Source organism: Heloderma suspectum, chromosome 1 (assembly GCF_057233095.1).
Source record: "Heloderma suspectum isolate Gila_16-S chromosome 1, 16-S_ref, whole genome shotgun sequence".
NCBI lineage: Eukaryota > Metazoa > Chordata > Lepidosauria > Squamata > Helodermatidae > Heloderma > Heloderma suspectum.
This window is the reverse complement of record NC_139458.1, coordinates 144,150,546-144,169,540: the sequence shown is the minus strand read 5'-3', so window position 1 is coordinate 144,169,540 and position 18,995 is coordinate 144,150,546. Positions and strand designations below refer to the sequence as shown.

The 18,995-nt window shown below is 45.9% G+C and overlaps 1 protein-coding gene across 3 annotated transcripts in view; it reads right to left on the bottom strand.

Moving 5' to 3' along the window:
• LOC146358241 (putative thioesterase PNKD) overlaps window positions 1–18,260 on the bottom strand; it is a 56,038-nt gene extending 37,778 nt beyond the window's left edge. For all 3 annotated transcript variants that reach the window (XM_084806051.1, XM_084806041.1, XM_084806061.1), the window contains exon 1: window positions 18,043–18,260. In XM_084806051.1, coding sequence (XP_084662177.1) covers window positions 18,043–18,212 — 170 coding nt within the window. In that variant the 5' untranslated portion in view covers window positions 18,213–18,260. The remainder of the gene's footprint in view (window positions 1–18,042) is intronic.
• Between the last annotated feature and the right edge of the window lie 735 nt (window positions 18,261–18,995).

The window sequence follows — 18,995 nt, the reverse complement described above, 5'->3', positions numbered from 1 at the left end:
AGTGCAGGACAGGAAGGCCTGGCGTGCTATGGTCCATGGGGTCACGAAGAGTCGGACACGACCGAACGACTGAACAACAAAGCAGCGAGAGGAGCCTGGGCTCTATCTCTCATACACACACATACACACATTTTAAACTCTCCCCACCACCACCCCCGGTTCCCTGTGCAGTCAGGATTGCTGTCTCTGGGCTACCAGCATGAGTATAGTGACTTTGGAAGCACAAGGATCACTGGAGAATGGAGGCTTTAACCCCACCTTACCCTAGTGATCCCATAGCCAAGTGGCTGCACTAGGATTCTGCGTGTTGGGGGCAGGGGAAAGGACAAGGTTAAAGCTTCCACTCTCCAGCAATCCTGATGCAGCTGAAATCACCGTCTCCCAGTGCTGCTTAGCAGTGCAGGAACAGCTATCTTTTCCTTGCCACCCAGCTGATGGCTGAGCAGCAGAGGAAAGTGGGTACTGCTCCTCGGGGTTCAGCAGGCCACAGGGAGAGCGGCAGAGGAACACATGCGGCCTGTGGGTTGCCCATATGTGCCCTGGGACATTTAGTTAGAGGGGAAGAAGCAGTTGGGTCCAAGGGGGGTATAAGAGGCTCCTAGAAAGGGGGAATAGTCACAACTACCCGAAAGCAGGCAGTTGCTAGGCCACTGCAAAAGGAAAAGGGTTTAGGCAATCATTCTAACTATTGCACAGTTAAAAACCTCCCCTTCTTGTTGGCAAGGAGCTTGGCTGGTGCCAATTATCAGAGTCCAATTCAACCTGGCTTCCATCACTGGTTTGGCCTAGAAACTGCCTTTGTCATTTTGATTGACAACTGATACTGGAAGGACAGAGACAGCATTACCAAATTCATTTGTTTTGATTTTTCAGCAGCTTTCAATAGAATTCTGTAATACTTGTCTGAGTTGGGGGTACCACATCCCAGTGGGCTCTTCTTATGTTCATAACCAAGTCCCTTCCCACTATACAGAAAAAGTGAGAGATGGCTATATGGGGTGGGAAGGAGTGACGTAGGCATGATGGTAATTAAGCACAGGGTTCACTAAACAAATTGGTTTTAGGATGACAATGTAGACTTATTTATACAATGAGGACTCTGTCTCTGCTGTGAAGGTCCCCAAGGGCTTGAGCAGATGGCAGAAATTAAGGCCAGATTGGTGCGGAGGTAATGGTAGTAAACAAATCTCAAGCTATAGTGAACACAGACACAGGGATGCATCATTCTTACTGGATTATCACCTCAGTGTCTTGTTTCATATCCTTGATGACAGCCAGACATGCACACTTAATCACCATCTCCTAAGCTATGCCTGATGGCAGCAGCAATAGAGATCACATACTTGCAATGCAATCAAGGGGTATCACAAAACAGACTCTGTGCATGCTACAAAAAAACAGATCAATAAAGGCCCCACCCTGCCCCACCCCACTCCAAAGTTTAGGCCAAGCACAGGGCAGGATCATTCAAATGCGTGCAACCTACCAAAACAGAAATCTCTTCTCCAAAGAAGCAACAACAGCCTTTACCAGGCTGGTGACAGCCAACATTTTAACAACTGGCTGGTCTCCGTTATCATTTGTGTCAACTAGTGCAGCTTCAAGTGGAACGTTTGATCCTGCACCGGTAGAATGTGCTTGTTTTTCAAACCCAGGTCTGCGAAAACAAGAAAATGTGGGAGAACAAAATCTCCCATGGCTGCTCTGTTCACATTGCTTCCAACTCTTGCCTACCATAAAGGTGGGCCAACTCAGACTCATGTGGTTTGCCTGGTCTGTATGAGTGCGTCAAGATTTCTAGGGGACAACAAAGCCATAAGATGTGTGACATTAGGCTCTTTATGGGGATTAAGGCCACAATCTGTAAAACTTAATCCAGACACATCAGAGGTTCTGTTGGTCAGTAAGACTGCTGATCTAGATGGAGGTTTGCAACTGGTTCTGGATGGGGTTGCACTCCTCCTGAAGAGCCATGTAAGCGGTCTGGAGTCATCCTGGACTCGCTGCTATCTATGGAGGCACAGATGACACTGATGACTAGAAGTGCCTTTTTACAAGTTTAGGATGGTTTGCCAGCTGTGTCCCTATCTGGAGAAAGCAGATCTAGCTTCAGTTATACACACCCTGGCTGCATCCAGGCTAGCCTAAAGTAATGCACTCCACTTTGGGGGAATGGGAAGGCTATGGAACCGTGGATCCAGGTCTTCTCCCAATTTGCCCAACGCAGATGTCCCCCCGCCTTTTGCTTCTACCGACATTAGAGAGGCAAAGGCTACAGAAGCTTCCATGGCAGCTCAGAGGTTTGTGAGCTTGGATCTACCCCTCCAAAGTTGAACCTCTCTTTCTCTGCCCTCAGAGGAGGAGATCTAAAATATCTCATGCCCCCCAAGACACCCCCCAGGAACCAAAGGATTGCAGCCTAATTGGCTTTATGCACTAGCAATGCATGCAAAGATATGAAACTCTTTGGTTTAAAAAAGTGGGAGACGGGATCATTTGATCTCTGTTGACGACATTGCTACAGTTTATTACAGGATACTAAAAAAAGTTAACCAGATCAGAAGCTCTCAAAAATACATGGGGGGGGGGATATATTCCAGATTATATTGCCAAATAAGAACAAGCCTTGAAACTTTGCCAACAATCACACCCCACCCCAACGGAAGTCTCTTTCCCCATGTGAATCCTCACCCCTTACTCTCAAAGCAAAGAAGACATTTCTAAGGAAGATGCACATTTCTCAGAAACGTGCATCCAAGCATGGTAGAAGAAGCTATATTTAATGGTACAGAGTGCATGCAGATGGAAGAGTAGTTTTAAGCAAGTGGCTAGGGCAAAATCTAAAGCAAAACCTTTTGCAGTCCTATGGAGAATTAAAGGTCTCCCGCTGGAGAGATCACGTTCTCCCACTGTTGAACTCAGAATTGCTTGCCCACATGAAATAAGATGGTAAGAATAATGCAATACCCAAGAACTGATGATGCTAGCCATCCTCATAGAGTCTGTTCTTTGTGGTAAACTGGCACTTGGCAGCTATTAAACAAGCTAAAGCTACACAGGGTGCTTCCAGATGAGCCTTTTATTGTGCAATTGCACTGCCTTATTCATGGAATTTTAGCAGCAGTCCAGACAATGTTGTCTTCAATTTGTAGCCCTCCTGTATTTTCCCACCACTTCTTCCAGCCTTTTTCTTACCAGAAAAAAACCCATTAGTGAATAAAAGACTGAATAGCTGCACAATGCATTTTGATCATTAGTGCTAGAAGCCCTCCATCATGATGCAGCATCCTGATCAGCTAACACTGCTGCTTGGAACGACCAGGCCTGTCAATTGCATTAATGGAAAGCTTGAGTATGTCTTTTCTTCAGCCTTACTATCCTGCATGAGTACTACTGAAAACACCACCACCCCGGCCTAGAATGCTCTCAAGCAGGCTAGAATGGTTCCTTCCACCACGTCATGTTCTTCACTGGCTTAGCTATTTGCCTTCCATCTCCAAAGGACCAAACACATAGATTAGGATCAAAAGGCTCACTCCTCCACTCTCCTTATTTACTTAAGGCACAATTCTATGCAAGTTTAGACAGAAAAGAGTCCTATAACTCCCAGTTTTCCTCGGCCAGCCAACCCTTTTCTGTCTAAACATGCATAGGATTGTGCCCTTAGAGCTGGATGAGTTGGAAGGAGCAAAGTCCTAACAGGGAGACAATAAGGTACCTTGGTAGCAAGATGAGATACAAAGAAATAACTTTTTTCTGGTTTTTAAAAAGGAAAGAAAAAAGATGGCTAGTAGCCCAGGGCTACTACATAATTTTCACAATGAGTGGATCTGCAGCTCAAGTGTTGTTCAATCGTTAAGTCATGTCCGATTCTTTGTGACCCCATGGACCATAGCACGCCAGGCCTTCCTGTCCTGCGCTCTCTCCCAGAGTATGCTCAAGTTCATATTCATTGCATCGGTGATGCTATCTAGCCATCTCATCCTCTGCCGTCCCCTTCTCCTTTTGCCTTCGATCTTTCCTAGCATCAGGGTCTTTTCCAGGGAGTTTTCTCTTCTCATTAGGTGGCCAAAATATTTGAGCTTCAGCTTCAGTATCTGTCCTTCCAATGAGCAGTTAGGGCTGATTTCCTTTAGGATTGACTGATTTGACCTCCTTGCAGTCCAGGGGACTCATAAGGATCTTCTCCAGCACCACAGTTCAAAAGCATCAATTCTTCGGCGCTCAACCTTCCTTATGGTCCAGCTCTCACAGCCATACGTTACTACTGGGAAAACCATAGCTTGGATTATACGGACTTTGTCGGCAAGGTGATGTCTCTGCTTCTTACTATGCTGTCTAGGTTGGCCATAGCTTTCCTCCCAAGGAGCAAGCGTCTTTTAATTTCATGGCTACAGTCACCGTCTGCGGTGATCTTGGAGCCCAAGAAAGTAAAATCTGTCACTGCTTACATTTCTTCCCCCTCTATATGCCAGGAAGTGATGGGGCCAGATGCCATGATCTTCGTTTTTGTAATGTTGAGTTTCAAACCAGCTTTTGCACTCTCCACTTTCACCCTCAATAAGAGGTTCTTGAGATCCTCTTCGCTTTCTGCCATTAGGGTGGTATCATCTGCGTATCTGAGGCTGTTGATAATTCTCCCAGCAATCTTAATTCCGACCTGTGAGTCACCCAACCCGACGTTTCTCATGATGTACTCTGCATATAAATTAAATAAGCAGGGCGACAATATGCAGCCTTGTCGTACTCCTTTCCCAATTTTGAACCAATCAGTTGTTCCATGTCTGGTTCTTACTGTTGCTTCTTGACCCTCATACAGGTTTCTCAGGAGACAGGTAAGGTGGTCTGGTACTCCCATCTCTTTAAGAATTTGCCAGAGTTTGTTGTGATCCACACAATCAAAGGCTTTAGCGTAGTCAATGAAGCAGAAATAGATGTTTTTCTGGAATTCTCTTGCTTTCTCCATGATCCAGCGAATGTTGGCAATTTGATCTCTAGTTCCTCTGCCTCTTTGAAACCCCGCTTGTACTTCCGGTAGTTCTCGGTTCACATGCTGCTGAAGCCTAGCTTGTAGGATTTTGAGCATAACCTTGCTGGCATGTGAAATTAGCGTGATTGTGCGGTAGTTTGAACACTCTTTGGCATTGCCCTTCTTTGGAATTGGGACGTAAACTGACCTTTTCCAGTCTTGTGGCCACTGTTGAGTGCTCCAAATTTGTTGGCATATAGAGTGCAGCACTTTAACAGCATCATCTTTTAGGATTTTAAATAGCTCAGCTGGAATACTGTCATCTCCGCTAGCTTTGTTGTTAGTAATGAAATAAATAAATAAATAAATAAATAAAGCTTCCTGAGGCCCACTTGACTTCACTCTCGAGGATGTCCAGCTCAAGTTCAGTGACCGCACTATCATGGCTATCAGGGACATTAAGATCTTTCCTGTATAGTTCTTCTGTGTATTCTTTCCACCTCTTCTTAATTTTCACAATGAGTGGATCTGCAGCTCAAGTGTCAGTTCTTTATTATTAGTGGAGGAAGAATCCATTAGTGGAGGAAGAATCCATGAGGAGAAATAAACTGAAGCTCAATCCAGAGAAGATGGACATACTGTTAGTGGATGGGTCATCTGCCCAGCTGAGTGCTGTTCAACCTGTTCTCAGGGGGGGCTGCACTCCCCCTGAAAGATCAGGCATGCAGCTTGGGGTGTGCTCCTAGATCCATCATTATCACTTGAGGCACAGGTGGCTGTGTGGCTGGGTTGATATACTAGCTTTCATCTGCGTAGGTTAATATATCAGCTGTGACTGACTATTTGGACAGAGGTAGTCTGGCGGCAGTTATCGCTGCTCTGGTAACCTCAGTTGGATTACCGCAGTGTGCTGTATGTGGGACAACCTTTGAAAACAGTTTGGAAATATACAGTCATATGGCACCCCTGCATAGTCAGCAGCATTGGCTTCCAGTCCATTTCCAGACACAATTCAAAGTGTTGGTGTTGACCGTTAAACCCTTAAATAGTTTGGGGCCAGATTACCTAAAGGAAAATGGCCTCCCATACGTACCTGGCAAGACCCTTAAGTCATCTTCAGAGGCCCTCATCTGCGCACCCCCACCAAATGAAGTTAGAGTGAGGGCCTTTTTGGTTGTGGTACCCTGCTTATGAAATGCCCTCCCCAAGGAAGCTCACCTGGCACATACATTGATATCTTTCTGGTGCCAGGCAAAGGCACTCCTTTTCTCCCAGAGATTTTAGATTCTAGACTTGATAGTATAGATTTGCCCTGGAATGGCTGCTTTTATACATTTTATTTCCTGTTGTGATTATTGTTGCTGTTTTTACTATGTACTGTTTTTATTCTTTTATCATATAATCCATCCAAAGAACGTTGTGTTATTGGGCAGACAAAAAATAAAATAAATACATAAATACACACACAATTTTAAAATGTATGAAATGGGCTTCTGTAGGATATAGAAACTGCCTTTCTGACCACTAGTGGACCCACTATAGGACTTTTAGGGTTTCAGCAGATGCCATTTATAAATTTTAAAAATTTCCACCACAACCATAAGAGTTAGAAGTTTCCATTTGAATTTTTTTAGAAGACTGGACAAGTAACAGTGCTGTCTGACCTAAATATACTTACTAGGAACCAAGCTGGATGGAACTCAGTAGGACTTCCTTGCAAGTGCATCCATGGATACATGAATATAAAATGCTTAACAACCATCTCCTCTTGCTGGCTGAAGCTCAGCCTTGTAAATGCTCATCTAGAAGCTCATAGAGGGAAAACCACCTTGCATCACCACCCCACAAAACTGCAACCTCTGGAGGCTGTTTTATATTAAGGCAGTCTTGCCCAGCCCTACTGATCTCCAGATGTTTTGAACCATAACTCCCATCGGCCTCAGCCAGCGTGGCCAATTGACAGGGTTGATGGGAATTGGAGTCCAAAACATCTGGAGGGCACTGGGCTGGGGGAGACTGCATTAAAGTATCTGTGGCTTCCTTAGTGGCAACATGGGCCCTTGGAGTATTTGCTGAAGACAACGGGATTGCAAGCCAGAACATTAGTGGTTTAGATTACAAAAGCACATAAAACACAAACCCCTAAAAAACAGAATTCTATTAGATGCAAGAACAGATAGCTTGCCTGGGCAAGTCAGCCAAGACAGGAGTGATTTGCAATCGTCTCTCCGGATGTTGTAATTGTAACCTCAAAGCCGCCACAGGGCTCTGCAAATTGGATACTGGGAGAAGAGCTGGGAGAGGTAGGGTTTAACCCTTCCTTCACAATGCTGATTCCCCAATCTAGATTCCCCACTCCAAAGCTGCTATTTCCCCATGACAGAAAACATACAGTTACACTAATCACTGCTGGGCTAATAGCAGCTTCAGGGAAATTCAGGGAAACAGCACTGAGGGAAATCCTACCCTCTAGGAACAAAAAAGACAGCTGCACAAATAGCACCGATTCCCAATACATTTCGAGGAAGTTCTTGATCGAGGAAAATGTATTGCTTCTTGACAGAACTGCTTGGGACAACTCACCTAAGCAGGGGTGTTGCTCCTGGGACTTCTCACTGCTTGGGCATGGGAAGTGTGTAACAATATCTGCTTCCTGAGCCTGCTCCGACAGTACCAGAGGAGGCTTTTATCATGCCACTGCTTGCCTCATTCACAGAATTTTACAGGGGTCCAGTCAACATCTTCCACTCTTAACCCTCATGTATTTTCCCACCGCTTCTTCTATTTTTTTCCTTACTGCAGAAAATCCGGTAGGGGAGAAAAGCGGAATAGCTGTACAGTGCATTCCAAGTGGTAGCACTTGGTTTTAGTTTTTGTGAACCGCCCAGAGAGCTTCGGCTATTGGGAGGTATAGAAATGAAATAAATAAATAAATAAATAAATAATAGCACTAGGAGCCCCCATCTGAAAGCACCCCAGGGGCCTATGTTATTCCATGTTTTCCATGTTATTCCATGTTTTCCATGTTATTCCATGTTTTCCATTTTCCATGTTATTCCATGTTTTCCATTTTTCATGTTTTCCATTTCCATTTTCCATTCTATGCTATTCCATGTTTTCCATGTTATTCCATGTTTTCCATTTTCCATGTTATTCCATGTTTTCCATTTTCCATGTTTTCCATTTCCATTTTCCATTCTATGTTATTCCATGTTTTCCATATTTTCCATTTTCCATGTTTTCCATTTCCATTTTCCATTCTATGTTATTCCATGTTTTCCATGTTTTCCATGTTTTCCATGTTATTCCATGTTTTCCATTTTCCATGTTTTCCATTCTATGTTATTCCATGTTTTCCATGTTATTCCATGTTTTCCATTTTCCATGTTTTCCATTTCCATTTTCCATTCTATGTTATTCCATGTTTTCCTGTATGCAGGAAATATGCAGCATATTCACATTTCTATTAAGTAGGGTTGAGTCACCAATCGAATGACTGCCTATTGTTTGACCATGGTCAAATGCTACGAGAACACTCATAAGTGGCCACCTAATTTCATATCCATTTACTGGGGTGGGGCACTGTATGCCACCCTTTTGGCCACAGTTGGCAAGCGTTCAAGGCAGATTAATGAAACCTCATTAAAGGTAGAATAAAATATCAGTATAATGAACACATCAACCAGTGGATAAAATTAGAATGGATGCCAGTATACGTAAAGAAAAATAAAAGCAGCAGTTACTTAGCAGCAAACCCACCAACATGAGACCGAAATGAAGTCCCAGATGCGAAGTAGCACAAAACAATTTACGGAGCAATGCTATGGGCCCTGGGATAGCGTCCCAGGGACCATAGGATGGAGTGGGTTTCCCTTCCTGGGACCACAGACACCGCTATAACCTTGGGAAGGGAAATCCAAATGGCAATTCCCCCCTCCCCCGTCACAGCTGCCACAGTGAGCTCTGTGGCAGTTTCTCTGACACAGCTGTGGCGACCTTGGAGGAGGGCTGGGGAGGAGAGGGAGGAGGCCTGCCAGTGGAAGGAGAGGGCAGGGAATGTAGAGGACATGGGTCTGCAGGATCCATAAACCTCTCCATCACCAGCCATGCCTCCAGGTAAGCCAGCATGCTGGGTGGGCTCAGAGGCCTCTCTAGATAAGAACTGCTGACAGGAGGGAGGCATTTTCACCTCCATCGTTCCTCCCACCCTGCCTGGCAGGGCATAGGATAGATGGAGAGCTCCGATCTGGGAGCCCTCGATTTATAGAGCATTAATCCACTAGGATTGCACTCTTAGCCCACCAAAAGCCCAAATAAACAGGGCAGACCTCACCTGGTTCCTAAAGGATAATAACTAAGTGCCAAGTGGATCTCCTTTGGGAGGCAGTTCTACAAATGCAGGTGCAACCACAGATAACGTCTTCTCTCTGGTAGCCTCTGTAGGAAGGAGTACCCGGAGAAAAGCCTCCAGTGACGATCTCCGTTGTCAGCAAGTTCATAAGGGAGCAGGCACATATTAATGATATTGGCAGGAATGAAGGAGTTGCGGGGGGGGGGGGATGTTTCAGGCCCATATAGGAGAGTGTTTGGCACACATGAGAAGGGGCTTCCCAGAGCCCCTTCGCATGCATATGGAATGCAGTGCTGGTAATTGGGTGTGACTGACTCGCAATCCCCCTCACACGTTCTTTGAATGTAAGGGTTGTTGCCTGAACCCCCACATGCACTCAGAGCAGGCATCTCCTCTCCTGCCATTCCAGAACATTTCATTAAACCACAAGGGCTACCTTTTCCAAGTGGTATCCCTTAACAGGGACCAAAAGAAGGAATTCCCTGATCAACTTATCAGATGCAGCGATGACAGGGCCAGCGTCAGAGGCAGGCATCATTGGGCACTTGCCAGGGCCCACAGCACTGCAAGGGGCCCACTGTCTGCCCTTGGAGCCTCCTAGCCCTGCTGCTCCTCCTCCTTGCTGTCACTGCTTGTTCATCTGCCCTCTCCAAGCATGCAAGCAGTGAGCAGAGTGAGGAGATAGAGCAGTACCCTTCATTTGACTTGTGCTTTCCCTCTGGGCAGTTGCACAAAATGGATCCAGAGGGAGAGAGCAAGTCAATGGGCAGTGGGGACAGAAGCAAAGAAGAGGTGGACCCACTCAGGAAAGAGCTCCACTTGAGAGCATCTAAGCCTGCGAACACCTGGAGCCTGCACTAAATGACAATGTCTCAAGTTGAAAAAAAAATCATTTTGACCTGATATTAGTGCTATGTTTCCTGGAATGAACAAACTAGGGATTCTCTTCTGGCTATTTCCAAACATGGCCAATGGAGTTCAGGGCTGCTTTTCATTACTGAATAGAACGTTAAAATCTGAAAGGTCATGCCTTCTGCCTGATCATGTGTATAAACTAACAAGAATATACACTGAAGGACCGGAAGTACAAAGCACGCAAGAAAGGACTCAAAATGAAAGCACTGCATTTAAGAAATTCATTAACAGAGTTCTGCAGAATTACATCAAGAAAACAAGAAGGATGTAAATGGAGCTAAATTTAATTAAAACTTATGTTAAATCTAATGAAATAATCATGACTGTGGGGAGGGAAAATTGTTTTTGTCTATGATGCCTGAACCCACATTAACCAAAGCCTGAATCCACATTCACCAAAGGTGAAGTTTTTCAACTCCTCAGCCCCCTGGGGGGCAAAAAAAGAGCAATTCCTGGGAAAAACACTGAACAGGACACAGATGCCAACATGCAGAATTCACATTGCTATGGGTCTAGGTTGCCAGGTTGCCAAAACGTTACACTGGGACAGGGGCTTGCATTTGTATATGTATATGTGATGAATGCTTTATGCAATAAACCAGGGGTGGTCAGACAATAGATCAGGATTCACTGCTAGATCTCTGGATAATTTGTAGTACATCAGCAAGGATTCCATTCAAATCTCAGTTCACACAAAAAGTTACTGAATGGCCTAAGCCAAGTCATTCTCAGCCAGAGCACCCACACCCACACCCAAAATTGATCATATGAGGATAACAATATTGCCTGGCCTTACAGCATCCTCAGAAAGATTACTAAGATACTGTGAAGTGCTCTGAGCACAAAAGAAATGTGGTATGTACATCATCCCCTCTATTTTTCATGTTTAGGCTGTAAGGGCTGTTGCTTATGTAGCTGAAATGGTACCATCCACACAAAAGAGAAAGGTTATCAGCAGGCTTGGGTTGAACTGCAAGGTTTGCAAAAGTACAAAACTGGCCAGTGGGGAGATAATGATGGAACAAGAGTGGCTGGAATCCTGAAAACAGCACTCCATACTGCAACATTTTATTGCAGGTCCCATTCGTACTACTTATAACTGACCACCTAGGCATAGCAGCATCACAGCTGTAGCAGCCTGTGATTTTTTTTTCAAAGCACACGTGTATAAGAAAGGTACCAAAGCATACCTTACCATATTCATGAGAGATACTGATGACAGGACCCAAGGTTATACCAGAACAAGAGTGTCCTCCAACCCATTTCACCGACTCATTTCCGCTAAACTGATACAACAGCAAAAGCTTGGGAACATCAGTTCTGTGAGACTCTGTATTCAAGTGTGGATATGTTGCCTGAGCACAATTCAAGTGCTCTTTAATTATTGCCCTTTTCTTCCAGTTCTCAAAAGACTCTATAGATATATTGGTATACATGGAAAAAAGCTAGCTAGCAGCAGAGAGAAAATTCTTGTTTGGAATTCACTTTCCTCTCTAAAGATGCTCCTCTCCATTCCCATTCTGCACATGGCACTTTAGTCTTCGTGATTACTTTTCCCAGTGCAGAGCTTTGTTCCCAGTTATTATCGAGTCACACATTTCTAATCCCCACCCCCTCAACTGTCTTGCCTTTAGTAAAAGCAGCACTTTTGAAAGGGTACCTGCTTTGGATAAAGAGGCCACAAGGGATGAGAAAACTGCCTTGGCTTCAATGTAGTCCACGTGTCAAACATTTCCCTCTATCAATTAAAAACTCTTAAAGCAGGGGTTTAAGCAGGGGTTTAACACCCAGCTTAAACAGCCACATGCAGCCTCCTGGCCTTTTTTGCAGTCCCCACCCATGCTGCTGCCATGCTGCTGCATTTCAGTAGCAAATCTGGCAGCACAGTAGGAGTGCAGTCCCCTAGGTGCTTCTGGGAGAAAAATTAGGCCCCGGATGCTCAGGAGCTCCCCAGCCCTGTGTTAAAGGAATGCATGTAGTTTTAACATTTGCTTTCTGCCTGCCAACATTCTCTCAGTGCATGAGACTTTTAGCAAAAAGTACATAAAGAAAATGTGGTGGGGAGCTTGAAGACCTATTATTAGAAGAAAGGGAAGAAAGTCTCTTTTCCCTAGAGCACAATCATCACCATGTGGTGCATTGTGCAAGTTTTTCCTCTTTCTGTTGCTCACAGGACAGACTTATTTTCCTCATGTAACCTAGCAAGTGCCTTTCTCTCTGCCTCTGTGCTTTCCCTTTCAGCATGAACCATACCTTTCTGGCTAAAATGCTGCTTTCTTGCCCTCCCTTTTCTTATTTATTATATTTTAAATCCACCCAACAACAAAAGTTCTCTTACAGACCGTGCTGCGATTCTAGCCCATCCTGCAATTCTGTACTCACACAGCCCCAATTCAACACTAAAAAATATTGTTATTTATTTATTTATTTATTTATTTATTTATAATAGCATATGGAATGAATGAACACAGGCATGAGAACTCAGACCTGAGCATTTCAAGAACATCGGAGACTGCCTGATATCGTCAGACCTTGGATCCATCTAGTATTGTTTACATAAGGATTACCAATTTCCATTTGTTTAACAAGAGGAGCACCCCTTCATGGATCACTGCCTTGTTGTGGCGAAGGGGCTTGCGTAACTCAGTGAAGCCATCAGCTATGCCGTGCAGGGCCACCCAAGACGGACAGGTCATGGCGGAGAGTTCTGACAAAATGTGGTCCACTGGAGAAGGAAATGGCAACCCACTCCAGTATTCTTGCCAAGAAAACCCCATGGAACATATCACAAGGCTAAAAGATATGACGCTGGAAGATGAGCCCCTCAGGTCGGAAGGTGTCCAATATACAGAGCAGAGGGAATTTCCAAGTAGTGCCAGAAAGAGTGAAGCGGCTGGGGCAAAGCCGAAAGGACACTCAGCTGTGGATGTGTCTGGTGGTGAAAAGAAAGTCCGATGCTGTAAAGAACAATATTGTTTAGGAACCTGGAATGTCAGATCAATGAATCAAGGTAAGCTGGAGGTGGTCAAACATGAGATGGCAAGACTGAACATAAACATCTTGGGAATCAGCAAACTAAAATGGACAGGCATGGGCGAATTTAATTCAGGTGACCATCATATCTACTACTGTGGGCAAGAATCCTGTTGAAGAAATGGAGTAGCACTCATAGTCAATAAAAGGGTGGGAAAAGCAGTACTGGGGTACAATCTCAAAAACGATAGAATGATCTCAGTACGAATCCAAGGCAAACCATTCAACATCACAGTAATTCAAGTCTATGCGCCAACCACTGATGCCAAAGAAGCTGAGGTTGATCAGTTCTATGAAGACCTACAACACCGTCTAGACTAACACCAAAAAAAGATGTCCTCTTCATCATAGGGGATTGGAATGCTAAAGTAGGAAGTCAAGAAATCACCGGGATAACAGGCAAGCATGGCCTTGATGTACAAAATGAAGCAGGACAAAGGCTAATAGAGTTTCGCCAAGAGAACACGCTGATCATAGCAAACACGCTTTTCCAACAGCACAAGAGGCGACTCTACACATGGACATCACAGATGGTCAATATCGAAATCAGATTGATTATGTCCTTTGCAGCCAAAGATGGAGAAGCTCTATACAGTCAGTAAAAACGAGACCTGGAGCTGACTGTGGCTCAGATCATGAGCTTCTTGTTGCAAAATTTCACCTGAAATTGAAGAACATAGGGAAAACCACTAAACCATTCAGATATGACCTAAAACATATCCCTAATGAATATACAGTGGAGGTGACGAATCGATTTAAGGGATTAGACCTGATAGACAGAGTGCCTGAGGAACTATGGACGGACGTCCGTAACATTGTTCAGGAGGCAGCAACTCAATCCATACCAAAGAAAAATAAATGCAAGAAAGCAAAGTGGCTGTCTGAGGAGGCTTGACAAGTAGCTAAGGAAAGAAGGGAAGCGAAAAGCAAGGGAGAAAGGGGAAGATATATCCAACTGAATAGAGAGTTCCAGAGAATAGCAAGGAAAGACAAGAAGGCCTTCTTAAATGAACAATGCAAAGAAATCGAGGAAAACAACAGAATGGGAAAGACTAGAGATCTCTTCAATAAAATCGGAGATATCAAGGGAACGTTTTGTGCAAAGACGGGCATGATAAAGGACAAAGAAGGCAGGGACCTAAGAGAAGCAGATGAGATCAAGAAGAGGTATAAAGAATACACAGAAGAACTATACAGGAAAGATCTGAATGTCCCTGATAGCCATGATAGTGCGGTCACTGAACTTGAGCCGGACATCCTCGCGAGTGAAGTCAAGTGGGCCTTAGGAAGCATTACTAACAACAAAGCTAGTGGAGATGACAGTATTCCAGATGAGCTATTTAAAATCCTAAAAGATGATGCTGTTAAAGTGCTGCACTCAATATGCCAACGCATTTGGAACACTCAACAGTGGCCACAAGACTGGAAAAGGTCAGTTTACATTCCAATTCCAAAGAAGGGCAATGCCAAACAGTGCTCAAACTACCATACAATTGCGCTCATTTCACATGCCAGCAAGGTGATGCTCAAAATCCTACAAGCTAGGCTTCAGCAGTATGTGAACTGAGAACTACCAGAAGTACAAGCGGGGTTTCGAAGAGGCAGAGGAACTAGAGATTCTTCATTGACTACACTAAAGCCTTTGATTGTGTGGATCACAACAAACTCTGGCAATTTCTTAAAGAGATGGGAGTACCAGACCACCTTACCTGTCTCCTGAGAAACCTGTATGAGGGACAAGAAACAACAGTAAGAACCGGACATGGAACAACCGATTGGTTCAAAATTGGGAAAGGAGTACGACAAGGCTGCATATTGTCACCCTGCTTATTTAATTTATATGCAGAGTACATCATGAGAAACGCCGGGTTGGAGGAATCACAGGTCGGAATTAAGATTGCCGGGAGAATTATCAACAACCTCAGATACGCAGACAATACCACCCTAATGGCAGAAAGCGAAGAGGATCTAAAGAGCCTCTTGTGGAGGGTGAAAGTGGAGAGTGCAAAAGCTGGTTTGAAACTCAACATTACAAAAACGAAGATCATGGCATCTGGCCCCATCACTTCCTGGCATATAGAAGGGGAAGAAATGGAAGCAGTGACAGATTTTACTTTCTTGGGCTCCAAGATCACCACAGACGGTGACTGTAGCCATGAAATTAAAAGACACTTGCTCCTTGGGAGGAAAGCTATGGCAAACCTAGACAGCATAGTAGGAAGCAGAGACATCACCTCGCCGATAAAGGTTTGTATAATCCAAGCTATGGTTTTCCCAGTAGCAACGTATGGCTATGAGAGCTGGACTATGAGGAAGGCTGAGTGCCGAAGAATCGATGCTTTCGAACTGTGGTGCTGGAGAAGACCCTTACGAGTCCCCTGGACTGCAAGGAGGGCAAGTCAGTCCATCCTAAAGGAAATCAACCCTGAGTGCTCATTGGAAGGACAGATACTGAAGCTGAAGCTCAAATATTTTGGCCACCTAATGCGAAGAGAAAACTCCCTGGAAAAGACCCTGATGCTGGGAAAGATTGAAGGCAAAAGGAGAAGGGGACGGCAGAGGAGGAGATGGCTAGATAGCATCACCGATGCAATGAATATGGACTTGAGCACACTCCGGGAGAGAGCGCAGGACAGGAAGGCCTGGCGTGCTATGGTCCATGGGGTCATGAAGAGTCGGACACCACTTAACAACTGAACAACAACAAACAAGAGGAGCAACAAAACAACTTCAGGTTTGCAGGGTGTACTTTGTTCATTACCAGAACCCTGAGATCCACCAACAGGAGCCTGGTGCAAAAAAATATACACTTAGAGAGCAATCCTATGGCTCCTAGATAGAGTCTGGGGAGCCACAGGATAGTTCAGATTCTTGGATTTGAGGTTGGGGACAATGCTCCAACCTCAGAGCCAGGAATCTGAGCCATATCCCCAGGCCTGTCCAGCCTCCTTCCCTCCTGCTCCACAGAGCCCCACCTAGACGGGCAAAAAAGCCCATCTAGCCAAAATGCAGAGCAGGAGGGGCACGGAAGCAAAGATCACCTCTACCACTCCTCCTGTCCTGCGCTGGATGTCCATAAGCCTCCAAGTTCGGAGGCTTATGGCCATCCCAATAGGATTGTGTCCTTAGATGTAAAAGAATTCTAAGCCCAGGAATTTGTTTTGAGTACCAAATCAGAATGGAGCACACAGCCCTTCTACATAAAAATCTGCTCCTGGTTACCTCAATCTTTCTTCATTTCAGCAGTATGATTTGGGGTGGGGTGGGGGGATTGTTGGTACGGTTGTTTAAAAATGGGAGCTGGTAATCCTTGCCCATCTGCAGCAAATCACCCAAATATCTACCAGTAGTTCCAGATCTACCTTCTCCAGACCCCTGGTTTATACTGTTGGTAGCTGAACCTGGGACCTTTTGTATGCAAAACATGTCCTCTGTCACTGAGCTACAAACCACCCTTCCCCACCACTGAATGGGCATATCCAGAAGCTAGGGGGAAATGCACTTACGTCAAGCTTTGTATGGACCTGGAAAAGATTACTTTTGTTGTTATTCTCAGGGGAAACAATAAAAACAACCAGAGCTTTCCAGAGAAAAGGCACATGTTATGTCAGATGTTACCAGCTGCTGACCATTCCCAGGAAAAGCCAGTGAAATGCCACTAAGGCAACAGCAGCCAGAAAACTCTGAACTTTTTATACGTCCAGCTGCATGTAGCAGAGCAAAACTTCATGACCTGCAAGTATTGTGTAGGAAGCTAAAGCCAAGCGATCAAAGTAGTACAGCACTGGCCCTCTTTTGGGTGAATACCTACATGAACAAATGGGATTACTTCTACCCCGAATTTAATTTAGAGTGGCGGGGGGGAGGAGAGAGAGGGAAAGAGAGAGGTCTCTGAAAACAACATCAATCAACTGCAAATTGCTCAGTTCCCTAGAATGACCCGCCGACATCAAGATATATTTGGGCAGGAGTACCGATCATTTGTAGTGCACACACACGCATGCATATAGAAGTTTCTTAGCCACTCCTCTAATTAAATGCAAGCAATCACCGCAATCTCCCTTCTTCTGCAAGCCGACCCGTTCAGCAGCTCGCTCCTACACTCACAGCTCTCTCCACGCGGATGCGCGCCGCCTCTTAAGCAGGGGTCATGCCAAGCTTAGCCCTGCAAAGCCTCTCTCGTCTCGCCCAGAGTATCCCTCCGACTGGGCAGTTGAGACCCGAGGTTCCAGCTCGCTCCACGACTGTGCCAGCCCCAAAGCCCTACAGACACCCCGGAACCCGATAGCCCGGGTTCTCCTCGTACCAAAGCACAGCCGACTGACTTACAATACCCATCGCCTAGAAACGTGACTGTCAACCCAGCCGTTCTTTCTTTACGTTCCTCTTGGAAAATCTCATGCGCGGGCGCGCGCGCCCACCCTCACACACATACGCACGCACTCCCCCTTCCCGGCCATTTAACAGACCCTCCTGCTCAATTCAACAGAACTAGACTGAAGCAGCCAATCGCACCCCCATGGCTGCAGACCCCCCCAAACATGAAACCCCTGGAACTTTTATTCGACACATCTCCATCATGCACTTGCTGGACCTAACCCATCCACTCACCCAGCCCCTAACAAAAATCCAGATCTACACACACGCACACACACGCATTAATCTCGCCAAGCCCTTCCCTTTTGCAGCCCCCGCCGGAACAAAAAAAAGCAGCCCCCAGCCCCAGACCCCTCTCCCGCACCGCGGAAAAGACCCCCCCAGCCCCACAGCTCACCCGATGCGGAACAGCAGGGGACCGGCCAAAGCCATGGGCATTTGGGGCAAGCGGTGCTGCTTGGCCCGGCACCGGCCAAAGACGTTGCTCAGGGCCCAGCCACACAGAGCGGCGAGACCGGCAAGCAGAGGTCGGATCCGCAGCAGCAGCAGCCGGCCCGGCCAAGCCATGCTCCGCAGAGGGAGCGCGCGGCCAGCACCAAACCCGCCCCCAGCCTCGAAGGCACCCTCCCGCCCCCCGCACAGCTGACGCCTGTTCCCGCCCCCTGGAACGCCGTTCACTCCGCAGCCGGAGCGTGGCGGCGGCGGCGGCTTCCTTCGTACTACAAGACCGCCGTGGCTTGGCGTGCAGTGCCCTCCTTAGGGATTCCGCCGTAAGCGCCGGCGGTGGTCCGTGGTATGCGTCAAGAACGACGTCGATGGGCACGGGGGCTTATTAACTGCATTATCGTCGTTTTTAAAGCACCGGGATGTTTCAGTGGCAGTCCTCGTGAATGTGCCGTAATGATATTAACACAAATTCGGTTCATTTCAGCAATCGCCAAACTGGATTAGGTGAACCTCTTTCCACATCAACCTGATTGCATAATACTGGGGTCTCCATCCTGGTGCCAGTGGGCACAGGTGTGCCCACGGACACCTCTCATGGCACCCACCAGGGCCCCTGCCCCTCCTGATTTTTATTTCATTTCTTAAGATTAAAAAAATAATAATAGTTGGGGGACTGGCATGCTTCAAAGCAAAGTTTTGCCCCTCCGCATCATATTTATTTTTTAAAAAATAATTATATTTATGTATCCCAACTTTTTTCCTCTTTGCAAGGAACCCAAGATGGCTCACATGATCCTCCAAGTCCTCTCCATTTTTATATTCACAACAACCTTGTGAGGTAGGTTAGGCTGAGAGTCAGTGACTGGCCTAAAGCCACCCAGTGAGCTTCATGGCCGCGTGGGG